Here is a 22,541-nt window from a genome sequence, read left to right as displayed (position 1 = left end):
CTCTCTCGCCAAGCAAATCAAGACACTCATATGTCACTACAGAGGAAGGGTGTGAGAATAAATGGTAGACAATGATAACAGCAGGAGAACTCTGTTTGTTCAGTTTTAAGATTGAATGGCTTTATACTCAGCGGACCTTGAAGTTCAATGATAACCAACGGACACAATAATGACTGCGTGTGTGTGTGTGTGTGTGTGTGTGTGTGTGTGTGTGTGTGTGTGTGTGTGTGTGTGTGTGTGTGTGTGTGTGTGTGTGTGTGTGTGTGTGTGTGTGTGTGTGTGTGTGTGTGTGTGTGTGTGTGTGTGCGCGCGTTTGTATGTGTGCACATAATAATAATAATAATAAACAATAATAAATGGGAGATATATAGCGCTTTACAAAAAACAGAAGTCAAAACCAAAAAACGCCAGACGAAACGTAACCATGAAACAAAGTGAAGGGGGTAGGGATAAAGGGAAGGAGTGTGATGTGTCAATGTATGAGTGTGCGAGCGAGCAGATGTTGCCAATGTGTGTGTGATTCCGGACTCTGACATTACCCATTCTGATATTTATGAATTTCTTTCTGTTAACTTTTGGATTATGTGCGTATTGTTTTGTATTGCTACTGTAGGTATTACTACTGCACTGTTGGAGCTAAAAACACAAAGCATTTCGCTGCACCTGCGATAACATCTGCAAATCTGCATATGTGACCAAAAAACGTTGATTACATTTTCAAAGGTTGTGTGTGTGTGGTGGGGGGGGGGTAGCGGGCTATGTGTAGGCCATGGTGAAGAGGTGAGCGTGCGTATGTGAGAGAGCAAGTTTGTAAAACAAAGTTACTGATTTCATGAATACAAAACGTTTATTAAGTTGTTTATAGGAATTCTACCCTTTCCTTGTGACAGAAAATGTTTTATATACATTTCCTCTCTGTGAAATGCTCTTGCTCCCCAATGACAGTGCCCTGGAGTGACTGCTTATCACTTTAACAGCTCAACACCGCCATCAAGTGGTCTAATATGGTACTAGTGGTGCTGCTTGAACAGCTCATATTGATATGGGTACATATACGTTTCATTGCCACTAGGGGGCAGTGTAATCTCTGTAAATACACTGTATGTGTTTTCATCATTTTCCAAAGAGAAAAAAACTCAGCTCTCAAGCTGTTTGATGAGTCGACATTAAAATCAATAATGTTCATTATTTCAAAAGGAGAAACATGAGAACCCTACTACTCTAACAATGTCAATATTATTTACACCTGTATACAGACTACATGAAATCAAATCTGTCAGTCACTCATGTACTCAATTTTATCCATAGCCATGGCAACCAACACAGCCTACACTTGAAGGTATTTTTCTTTAATAACTACCTAATATTCTGATGGTATGTTGGGTCAAATACTTGAGTATTTGAGATGCGCTGGAATATTCCAATGTTTCCATAATGGGCGAACTAAATCAAGTCCAGCTTAAGCATTTGACCCAGGTCTAAAGTGCACTGCACATCAAAATAGGGCCAATAAGGTATACATATTAGGACAGCCTCAACTCCCGTAAAGACTAACATGCTGACCACACCGCTCGCGAAGCATGCCTGAGTGTTGCAAAATAAATGTATACATACATGTTATTCAATAATTACATCCAAACAGCTAGCGTGCGACAGCAAGCATCTGCATAGCCAAGCGCTAAAACACAACTTTGTTCTATTTTTAAAGTGTGACGCGCGCTGCAAGTCCCGCCTCTCCTATCTCCTCATTGGTTTTTAGGTGCATATACCCACGTGGGTGACTGAAAGATTAACTGAGGTCCACACTCCAGTCCAGTTGGTGGTGGTAAAGCACCTTAAAGATGGTTGCCAACCCCCATATAAAGTCCACAGAAGAAGAAGAAGACCGGAGAGGCGCGATTACTAGAAACTAACTAGGTTTCCCTTTTTATCTGTGGATTGATTGTCGGAGTAGAGAACACACTATTTTGTGTGATGCAAAATGGGTCAAAATTCCACAAAGATCAAGAAAAAAAGGGTCTCGTGCATTTCAGGTAAAATATCAACCCAATGTTTATATCCTAGAACAGCAAGCTAGCAACAGCAAGCTAGCTAGCTAAATGTCCATGAACGTTTCATGTGTTTCGACGTGTCCCCAAATTAATATAGTTGGTTCAGAGTTCGTTCTGATATTTCAACCTGCATGTTCTGATCGCATCTGGTGTGAATGGACAAAATCAACATGCGCAATATGGCACCGCGTGTGCCCGGTCTAGAATGCATGCAAGGCTGTCCTAATATGGACGCCAAAGTCCTAAAACATGGTAGCCTGAATATCAACTGGGCTTATTGCTTACCTTTGCTTGTTCTACTGAACCAGTCTTCTCAAAGAGCTTCGAATTCTTTCACATCAAGGTCGCCGAGGGAAATTGGCTATTTCCTGCAGCCTTCATTACAATGTAATTAGCCGTGGCGCTATTAGATTTCCCTCATTTCAGTCTATTTAGATCAATATCACTCAGGGCCACAGCTAAATGACTGTGATCGGGCTGGGGTTTTATGTAGCTAAGTGGAAAGTAACAATAACGGGCCTTGTCCCAGCAGTTCTTGTAGACTTTCGTGAGTTAGAAAGTAGAAAAAGGGCTTAATTGCTTAAATCTCTCACGATCCCTTTAAGTATCTAAGCTTTGAAGGAAAACAAAACAAAAAGTCTAACTACTGTGCTTGGTTTCTTTTCAAACTTTTTAACCTTTGTGTTGTCTGACAAAATCACAACAGCAGCACCGTGATGTAATCAGATCACTATATAACTTACGGTATGCATTTGTAAGAGTTGAGTCTAGGTGTCGAAGCAGGCGTGTGTGTGTGTGTGTGTATGTGTGTGTCTGTGTGGGTGGGTGGGTGTCTAAGGCCAGTCCAGCCATCTGTTCAGACAGTCCTTAACAACGCTGCTGATGTAATTACACCCAGCTAAGAAAATAAGTGAAACATCCCCACTCAATCAATAAAGCAACACACTCACACAGGTTCAGATTGCGCAAGGTGAAGAGAACTCTCTTCTCATCCCACATGAGAGCGTTTAGAAATATGAAATATAATAGCATTGGATGGAATTTAAGCCGGGTAAAGATGAATATAGCTACAAAAGAAATCAATGCTCTATTGGACCAACGTGTGAGATGAAAACTGAGCATTCAAATAGCTGTTGACTTAACTTCTTGGGTAATTAGAGAATACATTGAATCTGGCTGTGTAAGAATTCCAATACTGGACCTCTTATCTCGATAATACAATAAGGTAGGAAACGTGTGTTGAATCTGAACTTTAGACAAGGATTATGTTTGAGTCCCAACACACACACACACACACACACACACACACACAGAAAGAGACAATGCTTTATTGGGTAGCAGTGCTGCTAGTCATGTTGTAAATCCTTATTTAAAACATAGTATAGTGACGCATTCGGCATTTAACACTAAGAAAAAGCTGATATATATCCAAATAATTACTTACATGATATCAGTTTAAAGTATTCATTCATTCACTTACGGTAACAATTGAGAACCTTGTCCAGGACAGACTGACAAGGGCAGGTTGGAAGTTTGGTTTTGTAGAAAGAAGCAGGATATACTATTCAGTATTAATGAAAGCCATTCAGAGGAAGAACTTCATTCAAAGGTACAAAGCAGCCAACAATGGGGGACTCAAACTCGTATTCCTCAGAGGGTATGAGTCATAATACCCATAAAACCTAGCGGTCAAACAGGTTAATGGTTCCAATTGTTTTTCCACCATTCCTTTTTCCCAAAGGGTATTTTAAAAACACTTAAAATAAGGTCTATGTTTCATGTAGGCTTACCCTGGCGTGACATTTTGATAACCGTGTAAATCTCTCTAGGACAAGGTGACTTTTATAAAAATTGACCCTCCAAAAATGATATGCTAATTGATGCTAATGTGGCTATCATAAAGAACTACAAATGCCATGATTATCTGGACAAGACTGCCGAATCAAGGCAAAGGTAAACATCTCTGGATTAACTACCTAATATTAGCTAACATTTAGTAATTAATACATTGGCTACATTTCTTTAAATTGACAATTCTGTGAACTGTCTAGTGTGAGTTTTAAATTGACTCAATACCTGTTAGCAAAGGTGTCAGCTAGAGATGATGTGCAAGAGCTTGAAGGGATCTGTAGTTTTGCATGATGTCTACTTTGACGCTAATTAGCGTTTTCGAATACGAGAGTAAATAGAGCCAAATATTTTGACAAAAGTCACCTTGTCCGAGAGATATTTACATGGTTATCAAAACATCACGCCAGGGTAAGCCTACCCGAAACCTGGCCCTTATTTGAAGTGTTTCTAAAATCCCCTTTGGGAAAAACGTATGGCGGAAAAACAAATGGAACCATTTCTCTGTTGACCGCTAGGTTTTATGGGTATTATGACACCTCCACTGTGGGGCTCTTATAGACCCCAAACTACTACATTTAGGACACTCACCTATAGGATTTCATATTGCCATAAAAAAAAGATATATATGTGTGCTACATAAAAATACACTCGACAGAAAAGACATTTGGCGAGAGTGGATCACCTTGAAGCAATGAGAAGCATATTTGATATCCTCCTAATGCCCAGCAATTCATTTTTATCCACTTTAATGGACATTAGTTTTTGGTCCTTATCTTGGAGGCCATACATGCCACAAGTAAATGTCCAGTTAAAAACATTTAAAAGTTAATATTCTGTTAACTCATACCCAAATAATGTAGTTGACTTGTCCTATACCCGTATGTAGTCAAAGCATAAATTGTAGAAAAACACACTTCAAAAACCCCTCAAAATTTGTATCTCAAACAAAACATTTTTTATAAAGTACAGTGAGGGAAAAAAGTATTTGATCCCCTGCTGATTTTGTACGTTTGCCCACAAACAAAGAAATGATCAGTCTATAATTTAAATGGTAGATTTTTTTGAAGTGAGAGACAGAATAACATAAAAAATAATCCAGAAAAACGCATGTCAAAAATGTTATAAAATGATTTGCATTTTAATAAGGGAAATAAGTATTTGACCCCTCTGCAAAACATGACTTAGTACTTGGTGGCAAAACCCTTGTTGGCAATCACAGAGGTCAGACGTTTCTTGTAGTTGGCCACCAGGTTTGCACACATCTCAGGAGGGATTTTGTCCCACTCCTCTTTGCAGATCTTCTCCAAGTCATTAAGGTTTCGAGGCTGACGTTTGGCAACTCGAATCTTCAGCTCCCTCCACAGATTTTCTATGGGTTAAGGTCTGAAGACTGGCTAGGCCACTCCAGGACCTTAATGTGCTTCTTCTTGAGCCACTCCTTTGTTGCCTTGGCTGTGTGTTTTGGGTCATTGTCATGCTGGAATACCCATCCACGACCCATTTTCAATGCCCTGGCTGAGGGAAGGAGGTTCTCATCCAAGATTTGACGGTACATGGCCCCGTCCATCGTCCCTTTGATGCGGTGAAGTTGTCCTGTCCCATTAGCAGAAAAACACCCCCAAAGCATAATGTTTCCACCTCCATGTTTGACGGTGAGGATGGTGTTCTTGGGGTCATATGCAGCATTCATCCTCCTCCAAATACGGCGAGTTGAGTTGATGCCAAAGAGCTCCATTTTGGTCTCATCTGACCACAACACTTTCAACCAGTTGTCCTTTGAATCATTCAGATGTTCATTGGCAAACTTCAGGCTGGCATGTATATGTGCTTTCTTAAGCAGTGGGACCTTGCGGGCGCTGCAGGATTTCAGTCCTTCACGGCATAGTGTGTTACCAATTGTTTTCTTGGGGACTATGGTCCCAGCTGCAATGAGATCATTGACAAGATCCTCCCGTGTAGTTCTGGGCTGATTCCTCACCGTTCTCATGATCATTGCAACTCCACGAGGTGAGATCTTGCATGGAGCCCCAGGCTGAGGGAGATTGACAGTTCTTTTGTGTTTCTTCCATTTGCGAATAATTGTACCAACTGTTGTCACCTCCTCACCAAGCTGCTTAGCGATGGTCTTGTAGCCCATTCCAGCCATGTGTAGGTCTACATTCTTGTCCCTGACATCCTTGGAGAGCTCTTTGGTCTTGGCCATGGTGGAGAGTTTGGAATCTGATTGATTGATTGCTACTGTGGACAGGTGTCTTTTATAAAGGTAACAAGCTGAGATTAGGAGCACTCCCTTAAAGAGTGTGCTCCTAATCTCAGCTCGTTGCCTGTATAAAAGACACCTGGGAGCCAGAAATCTTTCTGATTGAGAGGGGGTCAAATACTTATTTCCCTCATTAAAATGCAAATCAATTTATAACATTTTTGACATGTGTTTTTCTGGATTTTGTTGTTATTCTGTCTCTCACTGTTCAAATAAACCTACCATTAAAATTATAGACTGATCATTTCTTTGTCAGTGGGCAAACGCACAAAATCAGCAGGGGATCAAATACTTTTTTCCCTCACTGTATGTAATTTCCTAAGCGTATGATGTCATACTCCTGCGGAGGATGAGCTGGCCAATCAGCGATCTATGTTCATTCATATTTTTTATGACCGGTAAACAGCCACACCATTCTAACACAGAAAAGCTTATTTTGAAACATACTTAATAATTTTTTTTTTTTAAGGAAAACAATTTTACTCATATTGTAATTAATCATAGGTCATATTTCATGTAAATCTGGAACCACGGGTCAGTTACTTTATGTCCTGTTCTACCTTTGAGAGGACATTATGGGAATTTCAATGATATCACATGTATGAGGGTGTGACCTTTAACTTTCTCTCCCTGGTTAAAAGAAATTAACAATAAGAGCGTGTTTGTTAATGTCCTCTATAGTGGACATCAAAACTATGCTTTTCACTTACTGTATTGTTCCATATTTACTATCACCCGATTATATCCACTACAGTGCACATCAAATAATAACAAACTAGATTTGTTCAAATTATTTTCTTTGTCCATTTTTTTTCTTCCAAACACCTCTTTTTCCATCCCTTTTTTTTTACTGGGTCTCAGGAGGATAAAATACAGGTTTTAAAATGTCTCATAAAATAGAGTTCAAATCTCAGGACGATATATAATATTCACTGTTTCAAACTACATTCAAAGTTACAGAGAGGAAAGGTACAGTGGCCCATGCACTGAGACAGACCAGTATCATAACCATATACCATAATTTACGCACCACAGTCAAATTACCATAGGACAGTCATTAATATTCAGGTAACAGGAGGGCGGGAAATACAACAGCATTCAAATAATATTCCAATTCTGGAGTTTTCCACAGTCTATTTGAGTTGTTGATATTGTTGCTGTTGAGATAGATCCAAGTGAGATTCCCAATCCAGGAATGCAGTCAACAGTTAGATCTGGAGCTGAAACATTTCATCTCGGACATCGAACACATGGCGTTTTAAATTTCTCTCATACGATTCACTATCAACAAGATGACAAACTACTAAGACAAAGCAAAGCTTTCTCAGAAAGACGGAAGTCCGGGTGGCATCTAGCCTTTCTTGGCAATAACAGCACCTCTTGTATTTTGGAGAGACATCATTTAGGTTATTCATTTAGAATAAGGTACAGCTCAATGCACTGAAAACACAACACCACTTAAACTTGGAGGCAATAACGTTACACTAATCCAATGACATCTCTACCCTGAAAATACAATTATGTGGATTTTTTTCTATATTCAGTGCTTAAAACTATGTAAGAGATGAAAACATGGGCCCATATCCAGAATCTAAAATGCAGATTTAACATAGAAAGACATTCTCGTCAAAATCACATTCACTTGTTTAAAGGGAGTTGAGATACACAGAGGAAGAAATATTGAGTGCTTGAAGATATGCAGTTGCAGTTTTTGTCCACCATGTGACAGCATGTCTGTATCCTGTGTTGGGTTCAGTGCAATTTATTCTCTCTCTTTCTCTGGAAGTCTCACCGGGGGTGTTCAGTCAGTGATGTGAAACACGCTGAACATCGCAGATAGAAATGGAATGAAGAGCTTACACCAGTCTCTCTTCTACAGAACAGACAATCTTATCTGTACTACGTAATGGATTTCTATCCGAGACAGTCTGAACGTTGCATATAGAAATGGAATGAAGAGAGCAGACATGATTGTCTGTCAAAGAAGAGGGAATCGTGTCTGCTCTATTCATTACATTTCTACATGCAATATTCAGACTCAGAAATCCATTACGTAGAGGAGATATGATTGTCTGTCATATAGAAGAGGGAATCGTGTCTGTTGTAGATGACAGATTGCACCCTTCTGAACAGACTCCAGCACTAAGGCCGCCATAGTAGGCTGTGCTTCTGGCTCACATCTTCTGTTGTTTCCTCCCAGCTGTGTTAGGCTGAATGCATACTTCTAGGAAAGTAATCAAAAGAGAAGAGTCATTCAATCTGACTACCGGTACTTGAAAACCTCAAATGATTGTTCATTGAAATCACATTAGGCAACTTAAGTCATTGGCTAGAGGGCCGACAAAGTTTGACCATTTTAGTAATTACAGAACGGCTGAAGGTACAGTGCATTTGGAAAGTATTCAGACCCCTTCACTTTTTCCACATTTTGTTATTTTACAGCCTTTTTCTAGAAGGAATAAACATTTTTAAAATCTTCAATCTACCTCATGAAAAAGAGAAAACATTAGATTTTTTTGCAAATGTACTAAAAATAAAAAAAAACTTACTTACATAAGTATTCAGACCCTTTGTTATGAGACATGAAATTGAGCTCAGGTGCATCCTGTTTCCGTTGATCATCCTTGAGATGTTTCTAGAACTAGATTGGAGTCCACCTGTGGTAAATTCAATTGATTGGACATGATTTGGAAAGACACACACCTGTCTATAAAAGGTCCTACAGTTGACAATGCATGTCAGAGCAAAAACCAAGCCATGAGGTCGAAGAAAATTGTCCGCAGAGCTCCGATACAGGATTGTGTCGAGGCACAGATCTGGGGAAAGGGTACTAAACAATTTCTGCATCATTGAAGGTCCCCAAGCACACAGTGGCCTCCATCATTCTTAAATGGAAGAAGTTTGGAACCACCAAGACTTTTCTTACAGCTAGCCGCCTGGCCAAATTGAGCAATCGGGGGAGAAGGGCCTTGGTCAGGGAGGTGACCAAGAACCCGATGGTCATTCTGGCAGAGCTCCAGAGTTCCTCTGTGGAGATGGGAGAACCTTCCAGAAGGACAACCATCTTTGCAGAACTCCACTAACCAGGCCTTTATGGTAGAGTGGCCAGACAGAAGTCACTCCTCAGTAAAAAGGCACATGACAGCCCGCTTGGAGTTTGCCAAAAAGGCACCTAAAGGACTCTGACTATGAGAAACAAGATCCTCTGGTCTGAGGAAACCAAGATTGAACTCTTTGGCCTTAATGCCAAGTATCACCTCTGGAAGAAACCAGGCACCGCTCATCACCTGGCCAATACTATCCCTACAGTGAAGCATGGTGGTGACAGCATCATCCTGTGGGGATGTTATTCAGCAGCAGGACCTGGGAGACTAGTCAGGATCGAGGGAAAGATGAACGGAGCAAAGTACAGAGAGATCCCTAAAGAAAACCTGCTCTAGAGCGCTCAGGACCTCAAATTGGGGAGAAGGTTCACCTTTCAACAGGACAATGTCCCTAAGCACAACTTGGGTCAAACGTTTCCAGTAGCCGTCCACAAGCTTCCCACAATAAGTTGGGTGAATTTTGGCCCATTCCTCCTGACAGAGCTGGTGTAACAGTCAGGTTTATTGTCCTCCTTGCTCGCACACGCTTTTTCAGTTCTGCCCACAAATTTTCTATAGGATTAACGTCAGTGCTTTGTGATGGTCACCCCAATACCTTGACTTTGTTGGCCTTAAGCCATTTTGCCACAACTTTGGAAGTATGCTTGGGGTCATTGTCCATTTGGAAGACCCATTTGCGACCAAGCTTTAACTCCCTGACTGATGTCTTGAGATGTTGCTTCAATATATCCACATAATTTTCCTCCCTCATGATGCTATTTTGTGAAGTGCACCAGTCCCTCCTGCAGCAAAGCACCTCCACAACATGATGCTGCCACCCCCGTGCTTCATGGTTGGGATGGTGTTCTTCGGCTTGCAAGCGTCCCCCTTTTTCCTCCAAACATAACAATGGTCATTATGGCCAAACAGTTCTATTTTTGTTTCATCAGACCAGAGGACATTTCTACAAAAAGTATGATCTTTGTCCCCATGTGCAGTTGCAAACCGTAGACTGGCTTTTTTATGGCGGTTTTGGAGCAGTGGCTTCTTCCTTGCTGAGCGGCCTTTCAGGTTATGTCGATATAGGACTCGTTTTACTGTGGATATAGATACTTTTGTACCTGTTTCCACCAGCATCTTCACAAAGTCCTTTGCTGTTGTTCTGGGATTGATTTGCACTTTTCGCACCAAAGTACGTTCATCTTTAGGAGACAGAACACGTCTCCTTCCTGAGCGGTATGACGGCTGCGTGGTCCCATGGTGTTTATACTTGCGTACTATTGTTTGTACAGATGAACGTGGTACCTTCAGGTGTTTGGAAATTGCTCCCAAGGATGAACCAGACATGTGGAGGTCCACAATTTTTTGTCTGAGGTCTTGGCTGATTTATTTAGATTTTCCCATGATGTCAAGCAAAGAGGCACTGAGTTTGAAGGTAGGCCTAGAAATACATCCACAGGGATTCCACCAATTGACTCAAATTATGTAAATTAGCTTATCAGAAGCTTCTAAAGCCATGACATCATTTTCTGGAATTTTCCAAGCTGTTTAAAGGCACAGTCAACTTAGTGTATGTAAACTTCTGACCCACTGGTATTGTGATACAGTGAATTATAAGTGAAATAATCTGTCTGTAAACAATTGTTGGGAAAATTACTTGTGTCATGCACAAAGTAGATGTCCTAACAGACTTGCTAAAACTATAGTTTGTTAACAAGACATTTGAGTGGTTGAAAAATTAGTTTTAAGGACTACAACCTAAGTGTATATATATATAAATAAATAAACACACTTGCTAAAATTTTTAAAACCATTTTTGCTTTGTCATTATGGGGTGTTTAGATTGAGGGGGGAAAACAATTTAATCCATTTTAGAATAAAGCTGTAATGTAACAAAATGTGGAAAAAGTCAAGGGGTCTGAATACTTTCCAAATACACTGCACATCACAGGTCAAGGCCAGGCGTATTGGGTAAGTTAGGGTTAGGGAAGAGGAAACAATTTCCTTCTCACCTGGTTATAGATGGATATCAAACATTCCTTCCTCCACTGCCTCTAGGTCTTCCTCTACAATCACTGAGTGAGAAGGAGGGAGAAAAAGATTAATGATGCAGGCAGGCCAATATCCATTACTAATTAATACCCCAAAACGAGCCATCAAATTCTATAACCACCTAAAAACAAGAGACCTCCCACTCCTACCACTACAAAGCCCTGAAATGCCAAGAGATGAAAATAGACAAAGTCCCCTTATCCATCTAGTCCTGAGGCTAAGTTCATTAACCACTACCAACCCAACAAAGCCTCAGGACAGCACTCAGAAAATCTGGTCCAACGAAATTATAACCAAACAAAAATAAAATGATATTACCTATTGGGAAAACATGAACAATTCTTAAAGTAAACTATTTGGCTCTAAAACGGACAGACCACGGAGGCAGAAAACTGAGAAAGAAATGGAAAATGTACAGACTCGGCGAGCATAGCCTTGCTATGGAGAGAGGCTACCATAGGCAGACCTCGCTCAGAGAGAGCTAGAGAGGAAAAGAGAGCGAGAGAGGAAGAGCGAGCGAGAGAGAAAGAGCGAGCGAGAGAGAAAGAAAGAGAGAGAGGAAGAAAGAGAAAGCAAGAAAGAGGAAGAGCGAGAAAGAGAGCGAGCCAGAGAGGAAGAGCGAGCGAGAGAGGAAGAGCGAGAAAGAGAGAGAGCGCGGGAGAGGAAGAGCAAGAAAGAGAGAGCGGGAGAGGAAGAGCGAGAAAGAGAGAGCGGGAGAGCAAGAGCAAGAAAGAGAGAGGAAGAGCGAGGGAGGAAGAGAGAAAGAGCGAGCGAGAAAGAGGAAGCCAAGCGAGAAAGAGGAAGAGCGAGTGAGAAACAGCGAGCGAGAGATGAAGAGCGAGAAAGAGAGAACAAGAGAGGAAGAGCGGAAGAGCGTGAAAGAGAAAACAAGAGAGGAAGAGCGAAAAAGAGCGAGCGAGAGAGGAAGGGCGAGAAAGAGAACAAGAGATGAAGAGCGAGAAAGAGAGAGCGATAGAGGAAGAGCGAGAGAGGACGAGGAGAGCGAGAAAGAGAGGAAGAGTGGGCGAGAGAGAGAGGAAGAGCGAGAAAGAGAGGAAGAGCGAGAAAGAGCGAGCGAGCGAGACAGAGCGAGGGAGAGAGACAGAGCGAGGGAGAGAGACAGAGCGAGCGAGAAAAAGCGAAAGAGAGAGAGCGAGCGAGAGAGAAAGAGCGAGCGAGAAAAAGCGAAAGAGAGAGCGAGCGAGAGAGAAAGAGCGAGCGAGAGAGAGCGAGTGAGCAAGAGAGAGAGAGAGCGAGCGAGAGAGAGCGAGTGAGCAAGAGAGAGAGAGAGCGAGTGAGCAAGAGAGAGAGAGAGCGAGCGAGAAAGAGCGAGCGAGAGAGAGCGAGCGAGAGAGAGCGAGCAAGAAAGAGCGAGCAAGAAAGAGCGAGCGCGAGCGAGCGAGAGAGAGCGAGAGAGAGAGAGCGAGCGAGCGAGAAAGAGCGAGAGAGAGAGAAAGAGCGAGCGAGAGAGGAAGAGCGAGAAAGAGAAAACGAACGAGAGAGGACAAGGAGAGCGAGAAAGAGCGAGCGAGAAAGAGAGGAAGAGCGAGCGAACAAGAGAGGAAGAGCGGAAGAGCGTGAAAGAGAAAACAAGAGAGGAAGAGCGAAAAAGAGAGAACAAGAGAGGAAGAGGGAGAAAGAGCGAGCAAGAGAGGAAGAGCAAGAAAGAGAAAACGAACGAGAGAGGACAAGGAGAGCGAGAAAGAGTGAGCGAGAAAGAGAGGAAGAGCGAGCGAGAAAGAGAGGAAGAGCAAGCGAGAGAGGAAGAGCGAGTGAGAGAGGAAGTGAGAGCGAGCGAGAGAGGAAGAGCGAGGAAGAGCGAGCGAGAGAGGAAGAGCAAGTGAGAGAGGAAGAGCGAGAGAGGAAGAGCGAGCGAGAGAGGAAGAGCAAGTGAGAGAGGAAGAGCGAGCGAGAGAGGAAGAGCGAGAAAGAGGAAGAGCGAGAGAGGAAGAGCGAGAGAGGAAGAGCGAGAAAGAGCAAGAGAGAGAGGAAGAGCGAGAACGAGCGAGCGAGAGAGGAAGAGCGAGCGAGAGAGGAAGAGCGAGCGAGAGAAGGAAGAGCGAGAAAGAGCGAGCGAGAGAGGAAGAGCGAGAAAGAAAGCGAGAGAGAGAGAGGACGAGCGAGAGAGGACAAGCAAGAAAGGAAGAGCGAGAGGACAAAAGAGAGAGCGAGAGGAAGAAAGAGAGAGCGAGAGGAAGAAAGAGAGAGCGAGGAAGAAAGCGAGCGAGTAAGAGCGAGAGAGCCAGCGAGAGAGCCAGCGAGAGAGCCAGCGAGAGAGCCAGCGAGAGAGCGAGAGAGCGAGAGAGCGAGAAAGAGAGTGAGAAAGCGAGAGCGAGAGGAAGAGCAAGGAAGAGAGTGAGGAAGAGCAGGAGAGCGAGGAAGAGAGCTAGAAAGAGCAAGAGAGCTAGAAAGAGCAAGGGAGGAAGAGAGCGAGAGAGGAAGAAAGAGAGAGTTAGGGAGGAAGAAAGAGAGCAAGAGAGGAAGAGTGAGAAAGAGAGAACAAGAGATGAAGAGCGAGAAAGAGAAAGAGAGAGGAAGAGAGAGAAAGAGCGAGAGAGAGAAAAAGAGCGAGCGAGAGAGAGAGAAAGAAAGAGCGAGAGAGAGAGAGCGAGCGAGAAAGAGCGAGCGAGAGAGAGCGAGCGAGAGAGAGCGAGCAAGAAAGAGCGAGCAAGAAAGAGCGAGCCAGAGAGAGAGAGCGAGCAAGAAAGAGCGAGAGAGAGAGGAGCGAGCGAGCGAGCGAGCGAGAGCGAGCGAGCGAGAGAGAGAGAGCGAGCGAGAGAGAGAGAAAGAGCGAGCGAGAGAGAAAGAGCGAGAGAGAGAGAAAGAGCGAGCGAGAGGAAGGCTAGCAAGAAAGAGAGAACAAGAGAGGAAGAGGGAGAAAGAGAAAACGAACGAGAGAGGACAAGGAGAGCGAGAAAGAGCGAGCGAGAAAGAGAGGAAGAGCGAGCGAGAAAGAGAGGAAGAGCGAGCGAGAAAGAGAGGAAGAGCAAGCGAGAGAGGAAGAGCGAGTGAGAGAGGAAGTGAGAGCGAGCGAGAGAGGAAGAGCGAGGAAGAGCGAGCGAGAGAGGAAGAGCAAGTGAGAGAGGAAGAGCGAGCGAGAGAGGAAGAGCGAGAAAGAGCGAGCGAGAGAGGAAGAGCGAGGAAGAGCGAGCGAGAGAGGAAGAGCAAGTGAGAGAGGAAGAGCGAGAGAGGAAGAGCGAGCGAGAGAGGAAGAGCAAGTGAGAGAGGAAGAGCGAGAAAGAGAAAACGAACGAGAGAGGACAAGGAGAGCGAGAAAGAGCGAGCGAGAAAGAGAGGAAGAGCGAGCGAGAAAGAGAGGAAGCGCGAGCGAGAAAGAGGAAGAGCAAGCGAGAGAGGAAGAGCGAGTGAGAGAGGAAGAGCGAGTGAGAGAGGAAGAGCGAGAAAGAGCGAGCGAGAGAGGAAGAGCGAGTGAGAGAGGAAGAGCGAGAAAGAGCGAGCAAGCGAGAGAGAGCGAGCGAGTGAGAGAGGAAGAGCGAGAGAGCGAGCAAGCGAGAGAGGAAGAGCGAGTGAGAGAGGAAGAGCGAGAAAGAGCGAGCGAGAGAGGAAGAGCGAGAAAGAGTGCGCGAGAGAGTAAGAGCGAGCGAGAGAGGAAGAGCGAGAAAGAGCGAGCGAGAGAGTAAGAGCGAGCGAGAGAGGAAGAGCGAGAAAGAGCGAGCGAGAGAGGAAGAGCGAGCGAGAGAGGAAGAGCGAGCGAGAGAGGAAGAGCGAGAAAGAGAGAACAAGAGAGGAAGAGCGAGAAAGAGCGAGCGAGAGAGGAAGAGCGAGAAAGAGAGGAAGAGCGAGAAAGAGCGAGCGAGAGAGGAAGAGCGAGAAAGAGAGGAAGAGCGAGAAAGAGAGGAAGAGCGAGAGAGGAAGAGCGAGAAAGAGCAAGAGAGAGAGGAAGAGCGAGCGAGAGAGGAAGAGCGAGCGAGAGAGGAAGAGCGAGCGAGAGAGGAAGAGCGAGAAAGAGCGAGCGAGAGAGGAAGAGCGAGAAAGAGAGGAAGAGCGAGAAAGAGAGGAAGAGCGAGAGAGGAAGAGCGAGAAAGAAAGCGAGAGAGAGAGAGGACGAGCGAGAGAGGACAAGCAAGAGAGGAAGAGCGAGAGGACGAAAGAGAGAGCGAGAGGAAGAAAGAGAGAGCGAGAGGAAGAAAGAGAGAGCGAGGAAGAAAGCGAGCGAGAGAGCCAGCGAGAGAGCCAGCGAGAGAGCCAGCGAGAGAGCCAGCGAGAGAGCGAGAGAGCGAGAGAGGAAGAAAGAGAGCAAGAGAGGAAGAGTGAGAAAGAGAGAACAAGAGAGGAAGAGCGAGAAAGAGAAAGAGAGCGAGAGAGGAAGAGAGAGAAAGAGCGAGAGAGAGAGAAAGAGCAAGTGAGAGAGAGAAAAAGAGCGAGCGAGAGAGAGAGAAAGAAAGAGCGAGAGAGAGAGAGAGAAAGAGCGAGAGAGAGAAAGAGAGCGAGAGAGAGAGAGAAAGAGCGAGCGAGAGAGAAAGAGCGAGCGAGAGAGAAAGAGCGAGCGAGAGGAAGAGCAAGGAAGAGAGCGAGGAAGAGAACGAGGAAAAGAACGAGGGAGAGCAGGAGAGCGAGGAAGAGAGCTAGAAAGAGCAAGGGAGGAAGAAAGAGAGAGTTAGGGAGGAAGAAAGAGAGCGAGAGAGGAAGAGTGAGAAAGAGAGAACAAGAGAGGAAGAGCGAGAAAGAGAGAGAAAGAGCGAGAGAGAGAGAGAAAAAGAGCGAGCGAGAGAGAGAGAAAGAAAGAGCGAGAGAGAGAGAAAGAAAGAGCGAGCGAGAGAAAAAGAGCGAGCGAGAGAGAGAGAAAGAAAGAGCGAGAGAGAGAGAAAGAGAGCGAGCGAGAGAGAGAGAAAGAAAGAGAGAGAGAAAGAAAGAGAGAGAAAGAGAGAGAGAGAAAGAGAGAGAGAGAGAAAGAGCGAGCGAGAAAGAGCGAGCGAGAGAGAAAGAGAGCGAGTGAGAGAGGAAGAGCGAGTGAGAGAGGAAGAGCGAGAAAGAGAGAGCGAGAGAGGAAGAGCGAGAAAGAGAGAGCGAGAGAGGAAGAGCGAGAGAGAGAGAGGTAGAGAGCGAGAGGTAGAAAGCGAGAGCGAGAGGAAGAAAGCGATCGGGAGCAAGAAAGCGAGCGAGGAAGAGCGAGAGAGCGAGGAAGAGCGAGAGCCAGCGAGAGAGTGAGCGAGGAAGAGCGAGAAAGAGTAAGAAAGAGAGAGTGAGAAAGCGAGACGAAGAGCAAGGAAGAGAGCGAGGAAGAGCTAGAAAGAGCAAGAGAGCTAGAAAGAGCGAGGGAGGAAGAGAGCGAGAGAGGAAGAAAGAGAGAGAGAGAGAGAGAGAGAGGAAGAAAGAAAGCGAGAGAGGAAGAAAGAGAGAGCGAGGAAGAAAGAGAGAGCGAGAGAAGAAGAAAGCGAGTGAGAAAGAGAGGAAGAAAGAGCGAGCGAGAAAGAGGAAGAGCGAGCGAGAAAGAGAGGAAGAGCGAGCGAGAAAGAGAGGAAGAGCGAGCGAGAAAGAGAGGAAGAGCGAGAAAGAGAGGAAGAGCGAGAAAGAGAGGAAGAGCGAGAAAGAGAGCGAGCAAGAGAAAGAGAGAGCGAGAGAGGAAGAGCGAGCGAAAGAGGAAGAGCGAGCGAGAGAGGACGAGCGTGAAAGAGAGGACGAGCGAGAAAGAGAGCGAGCGAGAGAGGAAAAGCGAGAGAGGATGGAGCGAGAGAGCGAGAGGTAGAGAGCGAGAGCGAGAGGAAGAAAGCGATCGGAAGGAAGAAAGCGATCGGGAGGAAGAAAGCGAACGAGGAAGAGCGAGATAGCCAGCAAGAGAGCGAGCGAGGAAGAGCGAGAGAGCCAGCAAGAGAGCGAGCGAGGAAGAGCGAGAGAGCCAGCAAGAGAGCGAGCGAGGAAGAGCGAGAGAGCCAGCAAGAGAGCGAGCGAGGAAGAGCGAGAAAGAGAGAGTGAGAAAGCGAGAGGAAGAGCGAGGAAAAGAGCGAGGAAGAGAACGAGGAAGAGCGAGATAGCCAGCAAGAGAGCGAGCGAGGAAGAGCGAGAGAGCGAGAGAGCGAGCGAGGAAGAGCGAGAAAGAGAGAGTGAGAAAGCGAGAGGAAGAGCGAGGAAAAGAGCGAGGAAGAGAACGAGGAAGAGCGAGAGAGCGAGGGAGGAAGAGAGCGAGCGAGGAAGAGCGAGAAAGAGAGAGTGAGAAAGCGAGAGGAAGAGCGAGGAAAAGAGCGAGGAAGAGAACGAGGAAGAGCGAGAGAGCGAGGGAGGAAGAGAGCGAGCGAGGAAGAAAGAGAGCGAGAGAGGGAGAAAGAGAGCGCGAGATAGGAAGAAAGAGAGAGCGAGAGAGAGAGCGAGAGAGGAAGAGAGAGAGCGAGAGAGGAAGAGAGAGAGAGAGAGAGAAGAAGAGAGAGAGCGAGAGAGGAAGAAAGAGGGCGAGAGAGGAAGAAAGAGAGGGCGAGAGAGGAAAGAGAGAGCGAGAGAGGAAGAAAGAGAGCGAGAGAGAGAGGAAGAGAGCGAGGAAGAGCGAGCGAGCGAGCGAGGAAGAGCGGAAGAGCGTGAGGAAGAGCGAGCGAGGAAGAGCGGAAGAGCGCGAGACAGGAAAAGCGAGAAAGAGAGCGAAAGAGGAAGAGCGAAAGAGAGGAAGAGCGAAAGAGAGGAAGGGAGAGAGCAAGAGTGTCAGTGGCCATGGTTACCTGCTATATAGTCTACTGGCTCTTCCACCCATTAATAGCACTGCATACTCCATTAGACAAGGGCATTGCTGAACAGCATACAAAAACAACAACAAAAATATCCTTCTATAACACAGTGGTATACAGAGGGAAACAACCATTCCCAGCGGTTTAATTGTGCCTGGATGTTTGAATCATCTGCTCGTCAACTATTTGTGGAGACAGAACACAGTGCAAAGCGAGACACAGAACACATTGAAAAGGCAGCATGGCAGAATTACAAAGGGATCATCAAACAAAACTACCCATCATTTCAACTACATGCTAATGGGCAACACGATCTCACACTGAATTCGTGCAAATATGTACAAAAAGCATTTCAGCAGATTTCCTGCGTTTTTGTGTGCCTTAATTTGTGTAAAAAGACAAACATTTTTGTGACTTAATTCACAGGAAAATACTTTTGGGGGCAAACTTCAGAACAATCTTCTGAAAGTTAGAGCAATACATGATGGGCAATGTCAGCAGCAATAAGAGAGTCTGACATATACAGTGCAGTATTCAGATCACTTGACTTTTTCCACATTGGAAAATGTATTAAATTGTTTTTATTCTTCATCAATCTACACACAATACTCCATAATGATAAAGCAAAAACAGGTTTAGAAATTTTTGCAAATGTATTAGAAATAAGAAACGGAAATATTACATTTACATAAGTATTCAGACCCTTTACTCAGTACTTTGTTAAAGCACCTTTGGCAGCGATTACATCCTCGAGTCTTCTTGGGTATGACGCTACAAGCTTGCCACACCTGTATTCTTCTCTGCAGATCCTCTCAAGCTCTGTCAGGTTGGATGGGGAGTGTCGCTGCACAGCTATTTTCAGGTCTCTCCAGAGATGTTCGATCAGATTAAAGGCCGGGCTCTGGCTGGGCCACTCAAGGCAGAGAGACTTGTCCCGAAGCTACTCTTGCGTTCTCTTGGCTGTGTGCTTAAGGTTGTTGTCCCGTTGGAAGGTGAACCTTCACCCCAGTCTGAGGTCCTGAGCACTCTGGAGCAGGTTTTCATCAGAGTGATCCTTGAACTTTACTCCGTTCATCTTTCTCTCGATCCTGCCGCTGAAAAACATCCCCACAGCATGATGCTGTCACCACCATGCTTCACCGCAGGGAAGGTGCCAGGTTTCCTCCAGACGTGATGCTTGGAATTCAGGCCAAAGAGTTCAATCTTGGTTTCATCAGACAAGAGAATCCTGTTTATTATGGTCGGAGGCCTTTAGGTGCCTTTTGGCAATCTCCAAGCGGGCTGTCATGTGCCTTTTACTGAGGATTGGCTTCTGTCTGGCCACTCTACCATGGAGGCCTGATTGGTGGAGTGCTGCAAGGATGGTTGTCCTTCTGGAAGGTTCTCCCATCTCCACAGAGGAACTCTGGAACTCTGTCAGAGTGACCATTGGGTTCATGGTCACCTCCCTGACCAAGGCCCTTCTCCCCCGATTGCTCAGGAAGAGTCTTGGTCGTTCCAAACTTTTTCCATTTAAGAATAATGGAGGCCACTGTCTTCTTGGGGACCTTCGATGCTGCAGAAATGTTTTGGTACCCTTTCCCAGATCTGTGCCTCGACACAATCCTGTCTCTGAGCTTTAAGGGCAATTCCTTCGACCTCATGGCTTGGTTTTTGCTCTGACATGCACTGTCAACTGTGGGACCTTAAATAGACAGGGGACTGCCTTTCCAAATCATGTCCAATCAATTGAATTTACCACAGGTGGACTCCAATCAATATGCATCTGAGCTCAATGTTGAGTCTCATAGCAAAGGGTCTGAATACTTAAGTAAATAAGGTATCTGTTTTTTATTTTTAATAAATAAAACCTGTTTTCGCTTTGTCATTGTGGGGTATTGTGTGTAGATTGAGGGACATTTTTAATTTAATCCATTTTAGAATACGGCTGTAACGTAACAAAATGTGGAAAAACTCAAGGGTTCTGAATACTTTCCGAATGCACTGTAACCACTAATTGAGTTCAGTCTCGCCATTCAGAACCAAGAGGGGCCTTGCTTCGTCCTTCATGACCGGGAAAGACCTCGATTCTAGGCCATCGAAAATCCAACATCCATCTCATTAGATAACAGGACGGATCAACAGTGATTCATATTACTGGTAAGTTAACTTATGTAATCGAGACAGTCACAGAGGATTTCCTTCTGAATAACTGGTCAGGGCATTGCACTTTCCATTCAGCTTCAGGGAACTTTGATATAAGGCTTGATCACACCTGTAGTGGCTACTTCTATCCGTCACAACCCATTGTCGCTTATCCATTGTTCACTAGATATATCAATGTAATTACACCCAACACAATGTTGAAAAACAGAATGCTTCCCACCACTAGATCACATAACTAGACGTGAGCTGGACGTGATCCCAACACTGCTACCAATGCAGCTTGCACTTTCTTCTGCTACAACAGGGACTCTAACCAGGGCTCATAAGTGGCAAAATGAGCTCTAACGGCCGTTGCCATCAAAGCCTAGTATTCCTCTGGGCAGATGCAGTAGGCCTACATTGCTGGCATATGCCTCGTTACAATAGCCTAAGTATATAACATGATTGACACGACCGTAATAATCATCATGAAACGGCCTTGGAAGTGCCATAAGTGTAAGCCAACATAATTCATTATTTTACATGAGCCTGTTTAACTGCATTGATATGGCTTAATTGATCATAGTCCAGACTCGTTATAGTTGCAAATCCCATGCAGGTGCACCAGGAGAATTTAAACCAAAACAGATTTTTTAAATTTTTTTTGCAGGTCTTTGTTTCCCCACATTTCTTGATTAATTCATTTTCCATCATGAAAATGTATCCCCCATTCCCCAATCAGTTTCCTTCATCGATACCACAAAAATACAGACAAATACAGCTTTCTACTCCAATCTGGCAACCCTCATAAAATCGGCCATAATACTTTGGGATACTGGTGCTAAGTGAAAACAAATATAGAAAACAGCATTGTGCCATGGCGGAGATCTTTGTGGGCTACACTCGGCCTTGTCTTAGGACGGTAAGTTGGTGGTTGGAGACATCCCTCTAGTGGTGTGGGGGCTGTGCTTTGGCAAAGTGGTTGGGGTTATATCCTGCCTGTTTGGCCCTGTCCGGGGGTATCATCGGATGGGGCCACAGTGTCTTCTGATCCCTCCTGTCTCAGCCTCCAGTATTTATGCTGCAGTAGTTTATGTGTCGGGGGGCTAGGGTCAGTCTGTTACATCTGGAGTATTTCTCTTGTCTTATCCGGTGTCCTGTGTGAATTTAAATATGCTCTCTCTAATTCTCTCTTTCTCTCTTTCTTTCTTTCTCTTGGAGGACCTGAGCCCTAGGACCATGCCTCAGGACTACCTGGCATGATGACTCCTTGCTGTCCCCAGTCCACCTGGCCGTGCTGCTGCTCCAGTTTCAACTGTTCTGCCTGCGGCTATGGAACCCTGACCTGTTCACCGGACGTGCTTGTTGCACCCTCGACAACTACTATGATCATTATTATTTGACCATGCTGGTCATTTATGAACATTTTAACATCTTGACCATGTTCTGTTATAATATCCACCTGGCACAGCCAGAAGAGGACTGGCCACCCCTCATAGCCTGGTTCCTCTCTAGGTTTCTTCCTAGGTTTTGGCCTTTCTAGGGAGTTTTTCCTAGGGAGTTTTTCCTAGCCACCGTGCTTCTTTCACATGCATTGCTTGCTGTTTGGGGTTTTAGGCTGGGTTTCTGTACAGCGCTTTGAGATATCAGCTGATGTACGAAGGGCTATATAAATACATTTGATTTGATTTGATTTGCTACTATTATATTATATCATAAGTATTTCAGGGACAACCTGGTTGATTAATATTGGGTTGTTAACGTTTGTTTTCATATAAATAAATGTGGGACACAAAAAAATGGCACCATTGCCCAAAATGCATTGCTCCAATAACTTACAAAAAAATTGTTCCTAAGTTTCCCCCCAAAAAATATATTTTCCTATGAATTAAGTGGCACAAATGTATATTTTCACACGAATTAAGCCACAGTCTCAACGTCAACAGCGAAGAGGCGACTCCGGGATGCTGGCCTCGCAAAGAAAAAGCCATATCTCAGACATCCCGGCACACTTAGCCAGCATGGCTACTACAGCATTCTGCAGTAATACACCATCCCATCAGGTTTGCGCTTAGTGGCACTGCCAGGCTGTGTGAGGGCTATTTGACCAAGAAGGAGAGTGCTGCATCAGATGACCTGGCCTCCACAATCACCCAATCTCAACCCAATTGAGATGGTTTGGGATGAGTTGGACCGCAGAGTGAAGGAAAAGCAGCCAACAAGTGTTCAGCATATGTGAAAACTCCTTCAAGACTGTTGGAAAAGCATTCCAGGTGAAGCTGGTTGAGAGAATGCCAAGATTGTGCAAAGCTGTTATTTTTTTATTTTATTTTACCTTTATTTAACTAGGCAAGTCAGTTAAGAACAAATTCTTATTTTCAATGACGGCCTACGAACAGTGGGTTAACTGCCTTGTTCAGGGGCAGAACGACAGATTTGTGTACCTTGT

General features: G+C 44.8%; 1 protein-coding gene and 1 long non-coding RNA gene across 4 annotated transcripts in view; one reads left to right on the top strand and one right to left on the bottom strand.

Annotated features, from left to right (window-relative positions):
• Positions 1 to 1,808: 1,808 nt before the first annotated feature.
• LOC106577538 (uncharacterized) lies at positions 1,809 to 21,897 on the top strand. The gene is made up of 3 exons (XR_001322165.3): positions 1,809 to 2,033; positions 19,988 to 20,107; positions 21,314 to 21,897. It is a non-coding gene; the product is annotated as an uncharacterized LOC106577538 (long non-coding RNA).
• LOC106577535 (RAS guanyl-releasing protein 2) overlaps positions 3,360 to 22,541 on the bottom strand; it is a 93,814-nt gene continuing 74,632 nt past the window's right edge. For 2 of the 3 annotated variants that reach the window (XM_014155647.3, XM_014155646.3), the window contains 2 exons: positions 11,258 to 11,320; positions 3,360 to 8,386 (listed from right to left, as the gene is read on the bottom strand). In XM_014155647.3, coding sequence (XP_014011122.1) covers positions 11,262 to 11,320 — 59 coding nt within the window. In that variant the 3' untranslated portion in view covers positions 3,360 to 8,386; positions 11,258 to 11,261. The remainder of the gene's footprint in view (positions 8,387 to 11,257; positions 11,321 to 22,541) is intronic. The other variant, XM_045701328.2, reaches the window with a different exon arrangement.

Source organism: Salmo salar, chromosome 18 (genome assembly GCF_965601325.2).
Source record: "Salmo salar chromosome 18, fSalSal1, whole genome shotgun sequence".
Taxonomy (NCBI): domain Eukaryota; kingdom Metazoa; phylum Chordata; class Actinopteri; order Salmoniformes; family Salmonidae; genus Salmo; species Salmo salar.
This window is presented reverse-complemented; position numbering and strand designations above follow the sequence as displayed.